Source organism: Oncorhynchus masou, chromosome 33 (assembly GCF_036934945.1).
Source record: "Oncorhynchus masou masou isolate Uvic2021 chromosome 33, UVic_Omas_1.1, whole genome shotgun sequence".
NCBI classification, from domain to species: domain Eukaryota; kingdom Metazoa; phylum Chordata; class Actinopteri; order Salmoniformes; family Salmonidae; genus Oncorhynchus; species Oncorhynchus masou.
In genome coordinates, this window is record NC_088244.1 from 25,061,778 (window position 1) to 25,080,402 (window position 18,625).

General features: G+C 45.4%; 1 protein-coding gene across 1 annotated transcript in view; it reads right to left on the bottom strand.

Annotated features, from left to right (window-relative positions):
- Positions 1-7,746: 7,746 nt before the first annotated feature.
- The window catches only part of vps13d (vacuolar protein sorting 13 homolog D), a 62,978-nt gene continuing 52,099 nt past the window's right edge, over positions 7,747-18,625 (bottom strand). The window contains 5 exon segments of the mRNA XM_064956904.1: positions 7,747-8,999; positions 9,229-9,469; positions 10,166-10,297; positions 17,732-17,927; positions 18,146-18,278. Coding sequence (XP_064812976.1) covers positions 8,868-8,999; positions 9,229-9,469; positions 10,166-10,297; positions 17,732-17,927; positions 18,146-18,278 — 834 coding nt within the window. The 3' untranslated portion in view covers positions 7,747-8,867.

Sequence of the window (18,625 nt, forward strand, 5' to 3'; positions counted from 1 at the left end):
TCGGTATTCAATAGTCATATTTTGGGGGATTTACCACTTGACAGTATTGTGAATATGCTGTCTTGTGTGTGTTTGCGCAGATCCAGTCTTGAGTTTTTTTTTTAATTGTCTGCTAAAGACTCCAGCTTTCTCATGGTCAACATTCCTGTGCTGCAGCCCTGCCAATTGTGAGCTCATTGTTCGTTTTGTAAGGGTTGTCATAACACTCTGCTCCATAGGAAATTATACCGGAGAAGTTCCTTCCATTTGAAGACTCATACAAATGGTTTCAGGGGGACACAGGCAATACAATCAACATTCTCAGATTCATCATTCATTTGACACATGGGATAACATTTATTTGATCCTATACTGTGTCTACTGAACACATTTGTTGGTACCCTCTTTATCTGTCCCTCTCGGCGCTGTCTTTTAATCTTCTTTAGTATGGTTATCAATCTGGAGCACAGACAGCTGGAGAATCATACCTGGCCGGGTGGGCTCTATTGTCTAATATCAGTTTTCCCACATTATGTTGAACTTCGGGTTATCTAGGGTTACGGTGGTTATGGTTAGCATCTTAAGTAGGCGTAGATATTGAACATTCAAACTTGATGTATCTTTATCAAAGAATTCCTGAATGGGAGAAAGGTTTGATAAAACAAACTCGCACATTGGACACATTTAGTGCACAAAAGCAAGGGCGGCACAATCATACTACTCTGGTCAATAAAATATAACAGTGATTACTTGTTTTAGACCAGAAATGTTTCAGAATGGAATCCTGAATGTAATGGTCCAACCACAGATGTGTATATACACCCTGGATAGCAGATGAAATGGGAGGCTTTGAAGCCACCAGTTGGCCATATTGGCACTCCCCAGTCGGAGCAGCCCTCCATAGGAATGAATGGAATTCCACAGTATTTCAATTAAATGTTTCAAGGAAAGAATTACCTGTGTTTTGTTGTTGTAGTGGGGTCAGTAACAGAACATTCTAATTATTTGACTTTAAGAAATGTTTAAAAAATATATTTTAAATGTTTGTTTTAGCTTACAAAATATAAACGTATGCATTAAGGTGTCTGTAATAGAATGAACATGGCAAAACAAATGTAGACATTAATAAATCAATTTCTATAGCTTCCAAAATACAATGGTGGGCGAGTGTCAAGATGGCGGGGTGGTGGATTGAAAAAAGCAGCCTGTCAGTCATCTAGAGTGTGCGTGTGTATATATGAGATTTAAAAAATATATTTATATATAGGGCTCGTTTCAATCAGATCCGCTTTAGCCAACATCTGCATCGCGGGGGTGGAACTGTGTTAGAGCTGCAAACGAGTGGCTACTGTAATCTAACGCCTCTGTCCTGAAGAAAGCGCCAGCTAGCCTTGAGCTGGCCTCGAGCTCGGCCCATATACCAGCTAATTCTAGGGCTACAATACCTCCTTTGCCAATTGGCCTGGACCCCTTTATTGTCGACACGGAGCCCCGCCGATCCATCACGACTGGACTGTCGACGTGATCACCCGATGTGGTCTCAACAGGGTATTCTGTTACAATATCACCACAGAACCATCTACTTGCCCCGGCCCGCTAGCTTTTTCTGAAAACTGTGTCCCCTGCTTGCCCAGCGTAGTAGTGACTACTGAACTGCACCCTGACTCACCTATTGCTACTCTTTTGACCCTATGATCACTCGATCACACAGCTGATGCCCCCTGGACTGTTTCAATAACACGGTACCTCATTTTGTTTACCTGTCGGCCCCAGCCTCGAACTCAGGTCCTGTATGGACCTAACTAACCCGCTCTGCCCATTCCTTGCCATTTACCCGTTGTCTTAGCTCTCCTAATCAACACCTGTGATTGCTTTATGCCTCTCTCTGTCAATATGCCTTGTCTAGAGCCCTCAGTCCTGCTCAAAATACCTTATAGCTCTTTCGCCCTGTCTCTTACTGTTGCCACTTGTTACAGACCCCCCCCCCTCAGTCCCCAGCTGTGCCCTGGACACCATATGTAAATTAATTGCCCCCCATTTATCTTCAGAGGTTGTACTGTTATGTGACCTAAACTGGGACATGCTTATCACCCCGGCCATCCTACAATCTAAGCTAGATGCCCTCAATCTCACACAAATTATCATGGAACCTACCAGGTACAACCCCAAATCCGTAAACACAGGCACCGTCATAGATATCATCCTGACCAACCTACCCTCTAAATACACCTATGCTGCCTTCAACCAGGATCTCAGCGATCATTGCCTGCGTCCGTAATGGGTCCACGGTCAAAAGACCAACCCTCATCACTGTCAAATGCTCCCTAAAACACTTCAGCGAGCAGGCCTTTCTAATCGACCTGGCCCGGATATCCTGGAAGGATGTTGATCTCATTCTGTCAGTAGAGGATGCCTGGTTGTTCTTTAAAAGTGCTTTCCTCACCATCTTAAATAAGCATGCCCCATTCAAAAATTGTAGAACCAGGAACAGATATAGCTCTTAGTTCGCTCCAGACCTGACCTCCCTTGACCAGCACAAAAACATCCTGTGGCGTACTGCATTAGCATCGAATAGCCCCTGTGATATGCACATTTTCAATGAAGTTAGGAACCAATATACACAGGCAGTTAGGAAAGCAAAGGCTAGCTTTTTCAAACAGAAATGTGCATTCCGTAACACAAACTCCAAAAGGTTCTGGGACACTAAAGTCCATGGAGAATAAGAGCATCTCATCCCAGCTGCCCACTGCACTGAGGCTAGGAAACACTGTCACCACCGATAAATCCACGATAATCGAGAATTTCAATAAGCATTTTTCTACGGCTGGCCATGCTTTCCACCTGGCTACTCCTACCCCGATCAACAGCTCTGCACCACCCACAGTAACTTGCCCAAACCTCCCCATTTCTCCTTCACCCAAATCCAGATAGCTGATGTTCTGAAAGAGCTGCAAAATCTGGATTCCTACAAATCAGCTAGGCTAGACAATCTGGACCCTCTCTTTCTAAAATTATCCGCCACAATTGTTACAACCCCCATTACTAGCCTACGAGCCTACTAACCTCTCTTTAGTATCGTCTGAGATCCCCAAAGATTGGAAAGCTGCCGTGGTCATCCCCCTCTTCAAAGGGGGAGACACTCTGACCCAAACTGTTACAGACCTATATCTATCCTACCCTGCCTTTCTAAGGTATTTGAAAGCAAAGTTAACAAACAGATCACCGACCATTTCGAATCCCACCGTACCTTCTCCACTTTGCCGTATTCATCGACCTGGCCAAGGCTTTCGATTCTGTCAATAACCGCATTCTTATCGGCAGACTCAACGGCCTTGGTTTCTCAAATGACTGCCTCGCCTGGTTCACCAACTACTTCTCAGAGGTCAGTGTGTCAAATTGGAGGGCCTGTTGTCCGGACCTCGGGCAGGCTCGATGGGGGTGCCACAGGGTTCAATTCTTGGGGCTACTCTTTTCTCTGAATACATCAATGATGTCTCTCTTGCTGCTGGTTATTCTCGGATCCACCTCTACGCAGACGACACCATTCTGTATACTTCTGGCCCTTCTTTGGACACTGTGTTAACTAACCTCCAGACGAGCTTCAATACCATAAAACTCTCCTTCCGTGGCCTCCAACTGCTCTTAAATGCAGGTAAAAATTACAAATCCTACAATGTAATTTTATGGATTTTTCCCCTCATTTTGTCTGTCATAGTTGAAGTGTACCTATGATAAAAATTACAGGCCTCTCTCATCTTTTTAAGTTGGAGAACTTGCACAATTGGTGGCTGACTGACTACTTTTTTGCCCCACTGTATGTTATTGCCTGTGCATTTGTTTATCCCATATGTAACTCTGTGTTGTTTGTATCGCACTGCTTTGCTTTGTCTTGGCCAGGTCGCAGTTGTAAATGAGAACTTGTTCTCAACTGGCCTACCTGGTTAAATAAAGGTGAATTTTTTTCTTTTTGAAACAATTGCAAGAGCAGTTGCTTACCGATTTGACAGCTCCAAAGCACCTCTGACACCACCAAAACATCCACTATGCAGGTGTCTGCTATCGCCGGTTAATGCTTGATCTGATTGAATCTAGACCCTAAAACAGTCTCTGTGAGTATGTGTCGGAGAAGACAGCTCAGATCTCAGGGGGCAAGGTCAGAGCAAGGTTAGCCAAACAGCAGACAGATTTGAGGCGGTGGTTGGACTAACAGATGACTCCCCCGGTGCTGAACTCTTCACCCTGATGCCTGGACAGGTAGGCAGCTCTGCCGCTGCATGAGGCAAATGGTGGTCAGATACGGACTGGTTTTCTGATCCACGCCCCTATCTTTTCTTTAAGGTATCTGTGACCAAGGTATCTGTATTCCCAGGCATGTGAAATCCATCGATTTAGAGCCTAATGAATTGACTTCAATTAACTGTACTGTTACAGTTCATAAAAGGAAATCAATCTTAGAAATGGTTGCATGTTGCGTTATTTTTGTTCAGTGTATTTTGTATGGGTACATGATCTGTCTACCACATGGGCCATAGTGTATGATGTTTTGGTCCATCCCTCGCAGCACCCCCTTTTTGCTCTAGTTTCACAAGTCAGACAAGAATGTGAAAGACTGGTAATTGAGTGGAGACTCAGGTGGATGAGTGGTCCATCAATTACCAGCCTTTCACATTCACAAAACTCTTGTCTGACTTGTGAAACTAGAGAAGTGGGATGCTGCGAGAGACGGACTAAAACAGCTTACACCATGACTGGGAATAGAGATATGCATCTGTTGGTCACAGATACCTTTAAAGAAAGGTAGTGGTGTGGATCAGAAAACCAGTCAGTTATCTGGTGTGATGACCATTTGCCTCATGCAGAGCGCGACACATCTTCTTCGCATAGAGTTGATCAGTCTGTTGATTGTGGCCTGTGGAATGTTGTCCCATACACAGTCGGCCATCAGCATGGTACAGTTGAAACCAGGATTCATCCGTGAAGAGCACACTTCTCCAACGGCCATCGAAGGTGAGCATTTACCCACTGAAGTTGGTCATAACGTCGACCTGCAGCCATGTCAAGACCCTGGTGTGGACGACGAGCACACAGATGAGATTCCCTGAGACGGTTTCTGACAGTTTGTGCAGAAATTCTTCGGTTGTGCAAACCCACAGTTTCATCAGCTGTCCAGGTGGCTGGTCTCAGATGATCCCGCAGGTTAAGAAGATGGATGTGGAGGTCCTGGGCTGGCGTGGTTATGCATGGTCTGCTGTTGTGAGGTCAGTTTGACATACAGCCACATTCTCTAAAATGACATTGTGGTTGAGAAATTAACATTGAATTATCTGGCAACAGTTCTGGACATTCCTCATTTCTGCAGTTAGCATGTCAATTGCACTCTCCCTCAAAACATCTGTAGCATTGTGTTGTGTGACAAAACTGCACATTTTAGAGTGGCCTTTTATTGTTCACAGCGCAAGGTGCAATGATCATGCTGTTTAATCAGCTTCTTGATATGCCACATATTATTAGCAATGGAGAAATGCTCACTAACAGGGTTATAAACTAATTTGTGCACAAAATGAGAGAAAAAGCTTTTTGTGGGTATGGAACATTTCTGGGATATTTTATTTCAGCTCATGAAACATGAGACCAACACTTAACATGTTGCATTTATATTTTTGTTCAGTGTAGTAATGCTCTTAGTTTGGCTTTAGATACATTGACTATGCTCTCCTCTGTGAAGGGAGATTTTCCTTGCCACAACCTTTCTCTTTTGATGCAAATTAAGTATGTAACCTCTCCATGACTACCAATGACCTCGGTATGCAAAGACTTCTCCTCACAGTCTTTGTGGGTGAGGGAGAAACTGAACTACAACTACGCAGAACCTCAGGGCCTGTCTCGCTCCGTAATGTAGGCTCTCTTACAACATTCACCTGATATGAACCTGGAATGAAAACTAATCTGTGTAATTGTCCAAGCTTTGTACATATTTTTGATAATCACATGAATTCTTGAATCAGACACACTTCAGATTGACTTCAGAGCCAGCTTCCAATCAATGATCAAACACAAAAACCCTGGCCATGGATTTGATTGAGCTTCTTCTGAGAGCTTTAAAAGACTTCAGCGACCCCAGTGAAGGAGGCAGGGAAATCCAAACGAGCCAGGATCTTTAGATTGCTCATCTCTCACTGTTAAGATCACTGCAGCTTCTTGGGGGCTCAATGGGGGTTTGCGGTCCGATGCCTTGCAAAGCCACTTATTCTAAATCCCCTTAAGGGAATTTCATCCATGTGGGACTGAATATAGTGTGAGAATTCTTAGACCAGGGGCTAACTAGGTGATTAAACATATTTAAGTGCTCACATTCAGTGCTTGGTGGTCATGTGTGGCTCAGTTGGTCAAGCATGGCGCTTGCAACGTTAGGGTCATGGGTTTGAATTCCGCTGGGGCCATTCATACACCTTGTTCTGTGACGACAATATAAACAATGTACAATAACACCATTGTAGAAAGCTTCAGAGCCCTTCACCTTGTTGGCACGGCGACTGCTCCATCACCAGGCAGAGCATGTCCTCTGGACGGGAGTCAGGGAGACAAAGGAATAATGGACTAGCCCCATAGCAAGGGGCCTCCGCTGACCTGTCAATCAAGAAGAGGGATGGTGGAGCATAGGCCAAGGACTTCAGGAGACAGGTTACAACTATAGTTATCATTTTAAATAAGGTACAATTCTCTTTTGCATTAGGATTGTATTGAGATTGAATAATGAAGGGGTCCTTTCTGAGAGAAGTTGGTGGGCTGAAACCCCCCCAAACATACCACTGCTACTGCAAAACTGGGGGAGGTGATGTTAAAAGCCCAAATTGTTTCTTTAAAGATGCAGTCTAGCTTTTCCTGTTAAACGATATTCCAAGTATAAATACAGTACAGTACACAGACTTAAGGGTGAAAACAAAATAGTGCGCACTAAATGAGCAATACAGAACAAAAGAGGAAAGCCCACCCTTCCCCCCCACTTGTGTGCCATGTCATGAGGATTCCTGGACCACCTACACCACCCTCCAGAATTATTGGGACAGCGAAGCATTTTTCTTCCTTTGGCTCTATATTTGATATTTGTGCTTCTGTAACTTTCTCACTCAACATAATTCACGATTAATTCAGGATTATCTGTAATCATGGTAGCAACAACATTAATGTAGAAGTGTTTAGATACATTCTATTCTTATTTACAATTTCTATTGGGCACAAAATAATCTGAAACACAATCAAAACAAAGAAGAAACGTATCCGACAGATTTTTAGTCACCAGCGTGATGTAGTCATTGCATGCTAGGAATATGAGACCAAATACTTCCTTTTTTACTACTTTACACAAGTCAATTTGTCCCAATCATTTTGCTCCCCTAAAATGGGGGGGGGGGACTACTGTATGTACAAAGTGCTCTCTATTATAAACGCTTCACCCGATATGGATGAAAACACCCTCAAATAAAAGCTGACAGTCTTCACTTTAACCTCATAGTCATTGTTTGATTTCAAATCCAAACTTTTTGGAGTATAGAGCCAAAAGAAGAAGAAATGATTCACTGTCACAATAATTACTGAAGGCACTGCATAAAGATGTGCCTTTAAATGAGGTGCTAGCAGTGGGTCCTTAATTCATGTGCAGAGAGTTACAGATTGTGCCTTTCATTTGGGTGAATAAACAGTAAGGATGCACCGGATGATATGGAAATCACGACATTTGGTTCAGTAACAGGCACAGAGGGTCCATAGTATTGAGTACTGCAGTTGTGGTGCTTTATTATAAGCAATGTCATCAATTCACTCTCTTCCCTCCTCCTGCACAGGTTAAAGCTCATGTCCTCCACCTTTCACAAGCGTTGGGTGTAACTAAGGCCCCTGGTCTGATCACAGTAGATAGAAACTCAATGTTCAAGGAACACATTCCAAAACCTAGAGCTCTCAGAAGAAATCGGTTAAAAAGGACACTGGTAAAAAAAGTCAGTAAATAAAACGGTGACCGAAACCAGACAGAGGGCCATGATTGTAAAAGGCTAGGGACTTGAGTGGCAGCTCCCCTGACTGCCTTCCCTGTGTGGTGGGTGTGGCCCAGGTGGAGGGCAAGAGTAGCCAGTGTGTCCAAACTAAGTGTCAGTGCAATGAATTCAACCCCAAAATACTTTTATACACAAAATAAAGACATTTTAAAGGCAGTTTTGTACAGCATTTCACTTCATATCAACCCAAATAATTATTATATTGTCCAACTTGGTTATGTACATAGCTATAGTGTTATATTGGTATGTAGCTATATATGTACATAGGTGTCTATACACAAACATAATATAACACTACTCGCATGTGTGTACATCTACTGACATATACCGGTCCCATCTTATAAACATTTTTGTAAAATAAAACATCTGTGTCATCGTATTGTGTTCTAAATATACAGAAGTCGATAAAACAGCTGTTGGCATATTTTCTTTCATTGTTTATACCGTGTACATCTTGGGATGTTGGACCTTCTAAGTCTAAACTATGTTGCGCTACTAAACTAAGTGCAGTGGGGGCCGATCCTGACCCGAAATGGGCTTCACTTCACGCAACTCTGCAGCCAGACCCTAAGCCCTTATACCCATACAGATGGTCAGTCCAACAAGCCTGTTCACTTTACACTGGCCTAGTTTTCTTAATCAGGGCGGTGGAAAATTAGCAGGCTGCTGCCATCCAGGACCAGGATAAGGCATTCCGTCCTTAGAGAGACATAGGAGAAATTATCTAGTGATTGTGGATCATATCTTCTGACACTATCACAACATGTTAAAGACGACTACTTTCAGTGGGAAGAACCAGGAAGAACATGTGTATGTGCCACCCTTTCCAGGGGTCAGTTATGAGTCCAATAGTATGCAGTCTTCAGTCTCATTGGGCGGCAGCATGAGCTGCTGCTCGTAGTAAAGGCTCTTGGCATAGTTGATTTCTTGAGAGATTTTTACAGCAAGATTCTCACTCTTCACATGAACCTATTAGGACATGAGGGAAAATGAACCCAATTTAACATTGTGGAACCTTTGAAAACCATTACCAATATAAAAATGTTTCTACTTGACAAGTAAATTTTTTTCTTTTCTTCCAATTTTAAAATGTGCAACATTTTGAATAAATAAATGAATAAATAATAATAATGCAATTACTAAGAAGTTAATTCATTAACACTACAGAATAGTTCTTATAGGGTTGTGGAAGTGTTACCATAGGCTTCTGGTGGGAAGGGCCTGGCATGGCTACGCCACTGCTGGTGCTCTCTGCCTTCTTGGTGAGCTGCACATACACCTTCCCATGGTCCTTTGAGACCAGGCAGTGGTACAGGTCATCATACTTGACCTCCAGGAAAATGGCCTCGCGGTCCACAAATTCACCAGGCTTGAGGAAGTAGACCACTTTGGAAGATATGAGTACGCAGTAGGTGTCTATGGGCTCCACAGCAATGAAACTAAGTGAGGAGGGAGAGAGAGAGAGAGAAAAACATTTAGAAATCATGACTTGTTTGGCAAAAATGTGTGAGCTGGAAAGATCGGAGATGACTCCCTGCTGAAAATAAAAGCTGGAGGCACTTATTTTCAAGTAACCACTATGCATGTAATTTCCTAAAACTCTCACATGAGCTTTGCACAACACATGCTAACGTTAACAAACAATGGTGTGACCTAGGCAGCCCAGAGGCTGAGCTGAGTAATTGTCTGGTTAACATCTCTAGGGTCAGAGGTCAATGGCTAGAGACAGGGTTCTGCTGCCTCTCTGGATTTATTAGCCTGTGAGAAGACAAATGCTCTCAGGGCCAGCAGAAAGACTGGATAAACGCTAGTTACCCGTCTTTCTCACTCTGGAGATACTACATCTTTATTAATAAACTTAAACGTAATGCAATATTAAATCAGATCAATCAGAGATGTGAGTTTCTCCAAACCTTTTAAATAAGTCAACATATTCAGCAGTCTTTTGTTCCAAATCATCACCAACTCATCATGGTGTAAATGAAAGACGAGTTGAATCAGGTGTGTTAGAGCAGGGCTGGAGCAAGTCTGCACACACTGTGGCCACTGTTCTTACACTGGTGCCCAACCAAAACAAGGGTGACTGGCCAGACAGTGGCTTAACTCTGGAAGCTCAGAACAGGAGTGTGACTCACAACTCAGAGTGGATGCTGTCAGTGAGGTGGAAGAGCTGCTCCTGTCCGTCGGCCTGGGAGGAGGAGAAGCGGGGCAGCAGGCCCTGGGGTCCCTTACAGCATCGTGGCTTCCTCACCCGCAGCACACTCAACCTGCAACACAGGATGGAAAAACAAAGAGCAGCGGCAGCAGTCAGTATCGCTTGCCAAATACACAGCATCAATATAACAGCTTAACCAGCAGCTTTATGAAACACACAGCATCAATATAACAGCTTCGCCAGCAGCTTTATGAAATACACAGCATCAATATAACAGCTTAGCCAGCAGCTTCATGAAATACACAGCATCGATATAACAGCTTCGCCAGCAGCTTTATGAAATACACAGCATCAATATAAACAGCTTAGCCAGCAGCTTCATGAAATACACAGCATCAATATAACAGCTTAACCAGCAGCTTCATGAAATACACAGCATCAATATGCCAGCAGCTTTACATATGAGCCAAAACAGTGTCAACATGGCAGGTCAACACATTGCGTAAGGTGGTTTATAGAACGCTGGTTGACACTGATACAGATTGGAAAGGACCTGTGAGGCTGTTGAGAGGTGAAGAGGTCACACATTGCCCTGGTGCCAGCCTGGTCTGAGCTAAGGTTTCACTTCCCCTTCAGACAACCCCTCCACCTCCCCTCTCATTCCGGCTGCCAGTCAGCCCGGCCCCGGCTGGAATTCCCACATCTGGCTTGAATCTGCCGGAGCTGCGGTCTTTTGATTAGGGCCCGATGGGCTCTGGTGGATTCACAAAGGCGACACTGTGCTGCTCTGCTCTACCCGGCTGGGCTGCGGGGGGTTTGCTTTTCTTGGGGAGAGACAGGTTCCAGGCTGTCTGCAGCTGGAGCCACTGCTGTGGTGGAATGGGAGCTTGTGGGCAGTCTGGGCGCCGGGAGCTGTATATGATGGGGCCTCCTCGGGTTGGCTGGCCGGCTAGGTAAGTAAGTAAGTAGGTGGTTGTGTGGACACAGAGATGAAGAGAGGCCTGGCCGTTGTCAGCCACAGGTGAGAAATGGGGGGGGGGGGGGAATGGCAGCGTAGCTGTGACATGCGAGAAGCGTTCCAGCCTTGTGGGAAGCTCTGGAGATGAGAGGGCAGATCTGGCCCTCTAGCCTGGCAAGTGGGGTTCATCTGTGGGTCAGGCTCTGGAGGAGGAACAGAATGCTGTCAGCACCGCCCTGCTCCGGCCGTTCTCCTCCAGGAGACAGCACCGCCCTGCTCCGGCCGTTCTCCTCCAGGAGACAGCACCGCCCTGCTCCGGCCGTTCTCCTCCAGGAGACAGCACCGCCCTGCTCCGGCCGTTCTCCTCCAGGAGACAGCACCGCCCTGCTCCGGCCGTTCTCCTCCAGGAGACAGCACCGCCCTGCTCCGGCCGTTCTCCTCCAGGAGACAGCACCGCCCTGCTCCGGCCGTTCTCCTCCAGGAGACAGCACCGCCCTGCTCCGGCCGTTCTCCTCCAGGAGACAGCACCGCCCTGCTCCGGCCGTTCTCCTCCAGGAGACAGCACCGCCCTGCTCCGGCCGTTCTCCTCCAGGAGACAGCACCGCCCTGCTCCGGCCGTTCTCCTCCAGGAGACAGCACCGCCCAATCTCCTACATTGCCCCTGGCCCTAGGCACTTCATGCAGATCAGAGCAGATTGGATGGGTAGTTACTAGCATATTGCTTATGCAGTAACTCCACTATGCCATCTGGAAGGCTGAATTTGCAAATCCAAATTGATATATGAGAAGGTCACTTAGGACCTTTCCTATTGGACAAGCTCAGTTGGTAGTACCTCCATTTGAAAATCTTATGGAGCTTATAAAATGTGACCATACAGCCGTGAGTGAACACCTAACAGCATTTGGCTCAAGTGTTCATAGCATGCACTGCAGAGAGGTATACCTTGTTGGAAGATAGATTATATGAAATGTCTCAACTGTACAGAAGTGAATATCTTGGAATGGCGGTGGAATAACCCCCATCCTCCTAGAGATGTGGAATGGCGGTGGAATAACCCCCATCCTCCTAGAGATGTGGAATGCCGGTGGAATAACCCCCATCCTCCTAGAGATGTGGAATGCCGGTGGAATAACCCCCATCTTCCTAGAGATGTGGAATGCCGGTGGAATAACCCCCATCCTCCTAGAGATGTGGAATGCCAGTGGAATAACCCCCATCCTCCTAGAGATGTGGAATGGCGGTGGAATAACCCCCATCCTCCTAGAGATGTGGAATGCCAGTGGAATAACCCCCATCCTCCTAGAGATGTGGAATGGCGGTGGAATAACCCCCATCCTCCTAGAGATGTGGAATGCCAGTGGAATAACCCCCATCCTCCTAGAGATGTGGAATGCCAGTGGAATAACCCCCATCCTCCTAGAGATGTGGAATGGCGGTGGAATAACCCCCATCCTCCTAGAGATGTGGAATGCCAGTGGAATAACCCCCATCCTCCTAGAGATGTGGAATGCCAGTGGAATAACCCCCATCCTCCTAGAGATGTGGAATGCCAGTGGAATAACCCCCATCCTCCTAGAGATGTGGAATGCCGGTGGAATAACCCCCATCCTCCTAGAGATGTGGAATGCCAGTGGAATAACCCCCATCCTCTCCTAGAGATGTGGAATGCCAGTGGAATAACCCCCATCCTCCTAGAGATGTGGAATGCCAGTGGAATAACCCCCATCCTCCTAGAGATGTGGAATGGCGGTGGAATAACCCCCATCCTCCTAGAGATGTGGAATGCCAGTGGAATAACCCCCATCCTCCTAGAGATGTGGAATGGCGGTGGAATAACCCCCATCCTCCTAGAGATGTGGAATGCCGGTGGAATAACCCCCATCCTCCTAGAGATGTGGAATGGCGGTTATGCTAAAACACATTCCGTACCAGTGTGAAGATGGCTTGTGGCGAGACACATCATTAGCATGTCTGTCTGGCATTTCTTACGCAGGGTTGACAAAATAAAAACATTCCTCTCCTCTCACTTTCCAGCCCTGTGGTTTCACTGTGAAGTCGCTGCTGTTGTCATGCTCGTTTTCTATGTTGGGCCAGAAAGAGTGTGGGGACTTGCTTTGTGCATAGTGTAGATTTCTCATTGGTTCATTCATTTAAACCAACAGATTGAATACGCGTCTAAATCTGATGACAATCCATGACAAATATATCAACAACACTGCTGCCTAGGTCAATTACGCACTGTAATGTGCTGTATATCTTTCCCATAAGTAGGTTTTGAAAACATGGGTCTAATGTTCTGTTTCTCCTCAGTGTAGTGCACTGTAGTGAAAGAATGCCTAGGACTGAGTTGACAGTGTGCTGAGGGGATGTGAGGAGTGCGTCTCTCCCGCTTTGTTTGGGAATTGAAATTGAGCTGGCTCTAGAGGGTTGCCAGGACCAAGGGAAGGGGAGTGTGTGTGTGTGTGTGTGTGTGTGTGTGTGTGTGTGTGTGTGTGTGTGTGTGTGTGTGTGTGTGTGTGTGTGTGTGTAAGTGAGTGAGTGAGTGAGAGAGAGACGGGTGGGTGAGATTGTGTGTGTGTGTGTGTGTGTGTGTGCGGCGGGAGGGTTGTGTGAAAGACAGGAGAGAGAGTTCACGAGCAGGGCAGGAGAGCAAGGGGAGTGCGAACCATCACACAACGTCTGCTTCTCATTGACTTGTTTATTTCCTAGTGTGTGCTTTTCTGGAGATGTGATCTGAGCCAGTCATACAGAGGGTAAAGAGAAAGGGCTTCATATGCACAGTGAAGAAGGTCATGTGATGAGCAACTCAATCCACAGTAGGAATGAACTGTATATAACCTCACCATTGTTCCCTTAAATAATTTTACAGCTTTACTTCTGTATGCGATGGTATCACATCAATATCACTGCTTGATTAATAGGCATGACAGTGTTGAGGAGCATGTGTGTTGGTATGTGAGAGTGTAAGTGTGTATGTGAGTGAAAGCATTAGTGTGTGTGTTTAGTCTACCTGTGTGAGTGTGTTATTAAGTGGGTGTGATAGCGTGGTCAGTGTCTGCTGTGAACCATGATTCCGGCACATTCTCTGGGTTGAACTCTGGCTGAACTTGTAGACACACTGTGGCAGGCACGCTTCGGATGCTCCTCCCCCCTCCTCTCCCTTTGCTCCCTTCTCCTCTGCTCCCCTCCCTCATACAGCAGAAACAGTTCATCTGCAGGTCCCTTATTGTTCCCTGTACACGCACACACCTCTAAACCAACCCCTTAAATGCAAACACGGGCTTTCTTGATGTCCATAATATTCTCCTCGGGTATGCAATCTGGTTTCCGCTCACGTTATTGATGTGTCATCGCAACCTTAAAAGGTCCTAAATGATGTCACCATTACCCTTAATTCTATGCAACGTTGTGCTGCTATTTTTATTGACTTGGCCAAAGCTTTTGATACGCTAGACCATTCCATTCTTGTGGGTTGGCTAAAGAGTATTGGTGTCTGAGGGGTCTTTGGCCTGGTTTGCTAACTACCTCTCTCAAGGAATGCAGTGTATAAAGTCAGAACATGTGCTGTCTCAGCCACTGCCTGTCACTAAGGGAGTACCCCAAGGCTCGATCCTAGGCCCCACGCTCTTCTTAATTTACATCAACATAGTTCAAGCAGTAGAAAGCGCTCTCATCCATTTATATGCAGATGATAGTTTTATATTCAGCTTATTCTGCCCGTACCTTGTTCTGAACACCTCCAAAACAAAGGCCATGTGGTTTGGTAAGAAGAATGCCCCTATCCCCACTGGTGTGATTACTACCTCAGATAGCTTGAGGTAGTCACCTCATACAAGTACTAGGGAGTTTGGCTAGATGGTACACTGTCCTTGTCTCAGCACATATCAAAGCTGCAGACTAAGGTTAAATCTAGACTTGGTTTCCTCTATCGTAATCACTCCTCTTTCACCCCAGCTGCCAAACTAACCCTGATTCAGATGACCATTCTACTCATGCTAGATTACGACAACATCATTTACAGATCGACAGGTAAGGGTCTCGAGCGGCTAGATGTTCTTTACCTTTCGGTCATCAGATTTGCGACCAATGCTCCTTATGGGACACATCACTGCACTCTATACTCCTCTGTAAATGGGTCTTCTCTGTATACACGTTGCAACACACAATGGTTGATGCTTATTTATAAAACCCTCTTAAGCCTCACTATCTGAGATACCTAAGCCATCATCCTCCACATACAACACCCATGCTGCCAGTCACATTCTGTTAAAGGTCCCGAAAGCACACACATCACTGGGTCACTCCTCTTTTCAGTTCGCTGCAGCTAGCGACTGGAACGAGCTGCAACAAACACTCAAACTGGACAGTTATATCTCAATCTCTTCATTCAAATACTCAATCATGGACACACTTACTGACAGTTGTAGGCTGCTTAACGTTATGTATTGTTGTCTCTACCCTACTGACCTTTGTGCTGGGGTCTGTGCCCAATAATGTTTGTATCATGTTTTTTGCTGCTACCATGTTGTGCTGCTACCATGGTGTTGTCACCCTGCTGTATTTTCATGTGTTGCTGCCATGCTGTTGATATTGTCTGAGGTCTCTCTCTATTTAGTGTTGTCTCGTTGCGATGTGTGTTTTGTCCTAAATTTGAATTTCATTTTTTATCCCAGTCCCCGTCCCCACAGGAGGCCTTCATTGTAAATAAGAACTTGTTCTTAACGGACTTGCCTAGTTAAAAAAATAAAAATCACACACACACACACACACACACACACACACACACACACACACACACACACACACACACACACACACACACACACACACTCCTCCCAAACAGACAACATTTCCTAGTCAACCCCCCCACATACACACCACCCAGTGACATGCATTAGTGCAATCTGTTATATTTACCATTCCAAGTACACAAATGCCATTGTGCGCTTGGTCTGCCTAACGTATACACACACTGTATAAATGGCTTGAACTCCCAGACAGCCTGTGTAATACAACCTGCCTGTGGCTTTAAAAAAGTGAGAGCTGGAGAGGACAGACAGGCTCCAAAAAACAGTGCTGAGCCTAGTCAGTAGGTGTCACACCTTGTGTCTGTGTGAGTTAAAGAGAGTGGCTGTGAGGACCGTTACCTGCCATGCTGCGCTGCTATAGACTCTAATTGGGGGAGAGGCTTGACCCAGCATCAAGCCAGGCGACCCCATTAAAAATGGCAGGTGGCATTTACAAGCACATCTGGTGGGTTTAGTTGGTATGCACAAATAGGAGTATGTGAGTGTCACACAACATTCTGAAGAAATACATGAGAACCTGCAACATATTAAAGTAACTGTCCAGTGTTTTCAGATTTCTATGAAATATGACCTATAATTAATTACATTGAGTGAAATAGTTAGGCATTTTACATTTTATTAAAGGCCCAGTGCAGTCAAACTAGAATGTATTGTGTTTTTTTTATATATTTCCACACTATGGAGGTTGGAACAATATTGTGAAATTGTGAAAATGATAATGCCCTTTTAGTGTAAGAGCTGTTTTAAAGACCACTGGATATTTGCCCGTTAGGTGGGATGGAGATTTACATTAGTCAAAAAAAAAAAAGTTTTATTTAACCCTCATTTTTCTAGCCAAGTCAGGTAAGAACAAATTCTTATTTACAATGATGGCCAACACCAGCTATACCTGGACGACGCTGGGCCAATAGTGTGCCGCCCTATGGGACTCCCAATCACGGCCGGATGTGATACAGCCTGGATTCGAACCAGGGACTGTAGTGACGTTTCTTGCAGTGCCTTAGACCACTGCGCCACTCGGAAGTTAATAGACCAATAAGAAAGAGAGTTCCAAATCCCTCTACCAATAACAGCTAGTTTTCCCCTTCCCACTCTCAGACCACACCCACACTGTCCTAACAAAATTATTGCTTGATAAATGTAGTTTATGTGTCAGGGCTAGGGTCAGTCTGTTATATCTGGAGTCTCTCCCTGCATTGGACCTTTAAGTATGCTAAAAAAAAGCAGCTTTTCTGTGTTGGAATGGTGTGGGCATACCCCAACAACAGAATGGCGTGGGCATACCCCAACAACAGAATGGCGTGGGCATACCCCAACAACAGAATGGCGTGGGCATACCCCAACAACAGAATGGCGTGGGCATACCCCAACAACAGAATGGCGTGGGCATACCCCAACAACAGAATGGCGTGGGCATACCCCAACAACAGAATGGCGTGGGCATACCCCAACAACAGAATGGTGTGGGCATACCCCAACAACAGAATGGTGTGGGCATACCCCAACAACAGAATGGTGTGGGCATACCCCAACAACAGAATGGTGTGGGCGCATACCGGTCATTAAAAATATGAATGCGAGTAGACCCCTGACTGGCCAGCTCCTCCTCCTCAGGAGGATGACATCATCCTCTGAGGAAATAGCAAGCATTTTTTAAGCGATTGGTTCCCATTGAGAGTGGCAGGGATCTAATGGTTTTTCTTTGAAAGTTGCCATTTAGGAGTAATTCTCATGGTAAAATTGGTGTTATGACATTTCTCTCCGGGTTTAGGCACTTACCTGTGGTTACTGAGGCTGGCCATGTCTCGGACCGTCTGTGCTGTCTCAGAGGCAAAGTCCAGTGCACCGGCCACCGGCTTGGTCACCGTACCAACCAGACCTTTCCCCAGGCCAGAGAAGAAGCCGCTGACTCCTCCCTCAGTCTTCACCCCCTCCACTGTGGAAGTGATGACGCTGGTCAACCCTCCGATGATACCTGTGAGACACCAGATAAGAACCAGGTGTGACTCCTCACGAACAGCTAAATGGATTCTGATGTATTACAGATTAAAAGGGCCTGATAGAACCCAGCGGATCTATCTAATGTTTGAGTAATAAAATGCAAGTGCCATATTGAAAGTGAAAGAGACTAAAGTCAGTGGTATTACTACAGTATTATTAGTAGCACTACAGTATTACTGTAATAGTACATACCATGAGCCAATCCATGAATCCCAGCCACCAGATGCTCTCCGCTGGTGGCGCCATGGTAACGGATGTACTCTCTTTCGTTCTGATGTCGATTGTCCATGGTCTTGCCCAACCCGTCCGACAAAGTCCCTGCAAACTAAGACAGAGAAGGAGAGTCTCTTTGGTCAGTCTTTTTCACACCATATCAGCAAAACCCTTCATTTCAAGCATGCTTTATACACAGTATTTGGAAATAGTCTTGAATAATGCAGAATCACTATTTATCACTTCTTAGAAAAGGTGTACCTCAAGGCTCAGTTTTGGCCACCCTTCTATATTCATAAATTATTTAAAAAGGTATTAAAAAGATTCAGTTCGACCACATAGTGCTCACACACGCTATGTAGGGGCCATTAGACCAGTACAGCCCTCACACTAGGCCTTGCAGTGGAATGATGGATTGGCTCTTATTTGTCCTAGTCAAATACCTTTCAATTCACATAA